General features: G+C 38.1%; 1 protein-coding gene across 1 annotated transcript in view; it reads left to right on the top strand.

Annotated features, from left to right (window-relative positions):
• The window catches only part of EMWEY_00011670 (hypothetical protein, conserved), a gene marked incomplete at both ends in the record, with an annotated part of 4,925 nt that extends 1,496 nt beyond the window's left edge, over positions 1-3,429 (top strand). Inside the window, 7 exons of the mRNA XM_013479009.1 lie at positions 525-650; positions 859-963; positions 1,125-1,168; positions 1,687-1,754; positions 2,424-2,458; positions 2,663-2,960; positions 3,419-3,429. Coding sequence (XP_013334463.1) covers positions 525-650; positions 859-963; positions 1,125-1,168; positions 1,687-1,754; positions 2,424-2,458; positions 2,663-2,960; positions 3,419-3,429 — 687 coding nt within the window. The remainder of the gene's footprint in view (positions 1-524; positions 651-858; positions 964-1,124; positions 1,169-1,686; positions 1,755-2,423; positions 2,459-2,662; positions 2,961-3,418) is intronic.
• Between the last annotated feature and the right edge of the window lie 1,512 nt (positions 3,430-4,941).

Genomic DNA, 4,941 nt, shown 5'->3' with positions numbered 1-4,941 from the left:
TGCTGCTGTTTGCTGCTAAATTATTTGGACAATTAAATCTTCATGATGGATATGTTATTGATTTCTCTCAAGCTAAGACAGCACTCAGGGATGAATGCAAGGTATTTATATTTATCCTCCTCTTTCTCCTGCTGCTCCTGCTCCTGCTGCTGCTGCTGCTGCTGCTGTTTGCTGCTTGTGGGTCTGGGCGTCTATATATATTCATGATGGATATGTTATTTATTTCTTACAACCTAAATGGGCACTTAGGGATGTAGTATGCAAGGTATATTTGTTCCTGCTGCTGCTGTTTGCTGCTCCTGCTCCTGCTGCTGCTGCTGCTGCTGTTGCTGCTGCTGTTGATGGGGGTGGGGTTGTTGTTGCGGTTCTTTTGATGGGTGGGGGTAAGGGTGATGGTTATGTTGTTGCTGCTGTTGCTGCTGCATAAATATATATATTTATATATTTATTTATATTTATTTAATTAATTAATTAATTTAATTAATTAATTAATTTATTTATTTATTTTATGTATGCATGCGCAGTCATTAAATGAACATTTAATAGTACCTATGCGTAGTGATGTATTAGAGATAACACAAGAAGGAAGCAGCATACGCATGCGTTGTGAGGATGGGGCTGAATTCTTGATACCTAGACAAGATTGTCTTGTAAGTATTTATTTATTATTTACTAACACTAATTAGGGTTTATAAGGGTTTATATAAGGGTTTATAAGGTCGGTGAGGGTTCTTGTTGTTGAGGGGGGTGGAGGAAAAGATTTCCTTAAAAGGGATCTCTAGGGTTTAGGGTTTAGGGTTTAGGGTTTAGGGTTTAGGGTTTAGGGTTTAGGGTTTAGGGAATGGGGTTTGTGTGCAGTGTTTGCCGATTGTTCATTCAACTGCTGAGGAATTAAGTGCTTATATATGGCAATGTTTATTGGATACACTAACAGAAGGACACCTAAAAAAGAGAGGAATAAGGGTAGGGTTTAGGGTTTAGGGTTTAGGGTTTAGGGTTTAAGAGTCATAATCATCAAACCCTCAGATAGTTGAAGAGGTCGTCGTTTTTCTATACTAGATATTAATCAACAGGTGTGTCTAGGGTTTAGGGTTTAGGGTTTAGGGTTTGAGTACTGTGTGCAGTGTATGGAGGTGTCGGTATCGGAGAAGGCAACTCAAGTTGCGGTGTACAGAAGATGCATATAGATGAGGGTTTAGGGTTTAGGGTTTAGGGTTTAGGGTTTATGGTTTCTATAGATTATTAAGAATCGAGGGTTAAGGGTTTAGGGTTTGGAGTTTGCAGTAAACCCTCATAAACCCTCGAGAAGATTGCCGACAGCGGTGATGCAATCGAAGCAGCAGCACGAGCTGCTGCTTAGCTGGTACTGCTGCTGCTGCAGTTACTGCAGCAGCAGCAGCTACTGCTGCTGCTGCTGCTTTGCATATATTTACAGTTGCAGCAAAGTAGTGCTGCTTTGATATCTTTTTATGATCCCTATCGAGGGTTTAGGGTTTAGGGTTTAGGGTTTACTAGACGTATTCTCCCCTCGATCAACAGATGGATTTTCAATACTTACATCCATCCCTTTCGGTCCTTTAGGGTTTAGGGTTTATAGAGAAGAGTTTATAGGGCTTCTACCTGAACTTTAGGGTTTAGGGTTTAGGGTTTAGGGTTTAGGGTTTAGGGTTTTGGAGCTCATTTTAGGAGCACAGCTGATGTCTTCGTTGGAACAGTTGCATTTTACATAGAACAGGAATGCAAGAGGGTTAAGGGTTTGGGGTTTAGGGTTTAGGGTTTAGGGTTTAGGGTTTAGGGTTTAGGGTTTCCGTATCTTGGTGTTCAACAATGAAATAAAGAAGTAAATATATTAATTCAATTAATAATTTATTTATTTATTCTATAGAATAAATAAATAAATAATTATTTAATTAAATTAAATAATAAATAAATAAATAAATAATTATTTATTCTTAGTTAATACTTTAAATAAGAAATTAAAAGGGAAAAGGAGGTCACCTTCGTCGATGGGGTCTGCTGCTGCTGCTGCTGTTGCTGCTGCTGCTGCTGCTGCTGCTGTTGCTGTTGCTGCTGTTTAATTGAAATAAATAAAATTAAATATTTAAATAAATTAAATTTTATAAATAATTTAATTTTAATTTATTTTATTTTTTTTTTCAATACAGCGAAGGCGAAGGCCTCAAGGGCTGGGCTGCTGCTGCTGCTGCTACTGCTGCTGCTGCTGCTGCTGCTGCTGCTGCTGCTGCTGTTGCTGCTGTAGTAGTAGCTATTTCTTTCCTTCGTAAGACAAAAGGATCTTCTATAAGAATTAACATTTTATATTTATATTTCTTTGTCATTAAGGGTTTATAATGTAGAGTTTATAAATTCGGACCTTAGGGTTTAGGGTTTAGGGTTTAGGGTTTAGGGTTTGTGTGATCCAGGAAGGTCGAACCTTCGACGGAGCCCTCGCTCTAGGGTTTAGGGTTTTGTCTGTATATTTATATTAAATATATATCCCTCAGTAAACACTAAACCCTTGCAAGGAAGACGTAAACCCTAATTGCTAAAACTCCAATAATATTGATTTGATTTCTACTACTTGGCTAACAGGGTTTAGGGTTTAGGGTTTAGGGTTTAGGGTTTAGGGTTTAGGGTTTATGGTATAGGGTTTAGGGTTTAGAGGATGTCATCTCCAGGAGAAAGCCCTGCTCATTCCTTGGACTCTAGTCCTGGTGGTGGTGCATCTTCTTTAGCAGCAGCAGCAGCAGCAGCAGCAGCAGCAGCACAAGGAGGATCACCATCAGGAGGAGGAGCAGAATCCCAAGGTCAACAATCCTCTTCCTCCTCCTCCTCAGCAGCAGCAGCAGCATCAGGACAAGGAGGAGGAGGAGGAGCATCAGGAGCAACAGGAGGAGGAGGAGGAGGAGGAGGAGGAGTAATAGGGGAGAGTTTCTCATTACCCTCTGTAGTATTACAATGTAAACATGTATTCGGGTGTACATCCACCATACGTGGTGCTGTTTATTTTATTGATAATTCTACTGTATGTTATACAGCAGGAAGATTAATTATTCTGCATAATATACAAACTAAACAACAACAATTATTACAAGGTGCTGATGAAGGAACACAAGTCGTCACTACTGCTCTATCCCCTAATCGACGGTCAGGGTTTATGAGGGTTTACGAGGGTTTATGAGGGTTTACGAGGGTTTATGATGGTTTACGAGGGTTTATGAGGGTTTACGAGGGTTTATGAGGGTGTATGAGGGTTAAGGTCTTAGGGTTGTTTTTTTACGGTTTTCTAGGATTTTCTCTTATTTCTAGTATTTAACATTTTCTATGAATTTTTAGGGTTTAGGGTTTAGGGTTTAGGGTTTAGGGTTTAGGGTTTAGGGTTTAGGGTTTAGGAATTTTTTTTTTTTTTTTTTTTCAGATATTTATTAGTATCTGAGCGTGGAGTTCGTTTACCATTAGTTTGTGTATTTGATTTAATAACATTAAAATTAAAGAAAACCCTTGCATTAGTAAATTGTAATTCTAAGGAATTTATATCTGTTGCTATTGCTGCGGATAATCGTCATCTTCTTGCATTAGCTGGACCACCCGATTGGAGTCTTGTCTATTGGGTATGGGATCGAGCTAAGGTTGTTGCTTATTATAAGGTACGAATTATTAGGGTTTAATAGGGTTTATTAGGGTTTATTATTAGGGTTTATTATTAGGGTTTATTATTAGGGTTTATTATTAGGGTTTATTAGTGTTTATTAGGGTTTATTAGGGTTTATTAGGGTTTAGGGTTTAGGGTTTATAAGTAATAATGAGTGTTGAATTATATATGGTTATATATACATATTGAAATAACAATATGAATATATTCCTGTTTCTTCTGTTTCTGCTTCTGTTTCTGCTGCTGCTGCTGTTGCTGCTGCTGCTGCTGCTACTGCTGCTGCTGCTGCTGCTGCTGCTGCAGCTAGGAGTGACGCAAATAGAGTATTGTATATGTTGTTTATATCCATCAGATATTTCTGTGGTTTGTTTACTTGGTGATTGTATTAATCGTTTTCTTCGTCTACAAGAAAAACAATTAATTAAATTACCTAATTATTTATTAAAAAGACAAACACTTAAAGTTATTTGTCATGCTTGGCTCAATGATGATCTACTTCTTATTGGATCACATACAGGTAAACCCTAAACCCTAAACCCTAAACCCTAAACCCTAAACCCTAAACCCTAAACCCTCAGATTTTTTTTTAATTTTTTTTAATTTTTTTTTTATTCAATAAATAAATTAAAAATAAATAAATTAATTAATTAATTAATTAATTTATATATACATATATTGTTGTGTATACAGGTGAATTTTTATTACTAGATAATACAGGGAATTTAATTCAAGTTCTTTCTTGTTCTCCTGGTGTAGAGGATTTTTTACGGTGTATAGACACCACAAGTAATGGATTTATATGCGGAGGTGTTGGTCCTACTATTCATATTTATATAAAAAGCGAAGAAGAGAAAGTCTTCTATCAATTACAGACTGATCTATTACTTGAACATGAATCGGCAGGTATGCAGCAGCAGCAACAGCAGCAGCAGCAGCAGCAGCAGTAGTAGTAGTAGTTGTTGTTGTAGTAGGAGGAGGAAGAGGAGGAGGATTAGCTGAGAGATGCAGCAGCAAGTACTGTTGCAGTTACTGCTGCTTTTTGTTTCTTCATATCCTGCTGCTCTTGTTGTTGCTGCTGCTGCTGTTGCTGCTGCTGTTGCTGCTGCTGCTGCTGCTGCTGCAGAGGGTGCAGCAGTGGTAGATTTAGCAGTGAGCCCAAAGGAAGATAAGGTAGCCGTGAGTTTATCTAATGGGCAAATGTTTCTATTAACATTAAACCCTAAAAAACAGCAGCAGCAGCAGCAAGGAGCAGCAGCAGCAGCACCATCTCCTCCTGTTCTATCTTTTCT

This window comes from Eimeria maxima, genomic scaffold (genome assembly GCF_000499605.1).
Source record: "Eimeria maxima Weybridge genomic scaffold, Emw_scaff83, whole genome shotgun sequence".
NCBI classification, from domain to species: domain Eukaryota; phylum Apicomplexa; class Conoidasida; order Eucoccidiorida; family Eimeriidae; genus Eimeria; species Eimeria maxima.
Note: the sequence above shows the minus strand (reverse complement) of the source record. Positions and strands in the feature narration are given on the sequence as shown.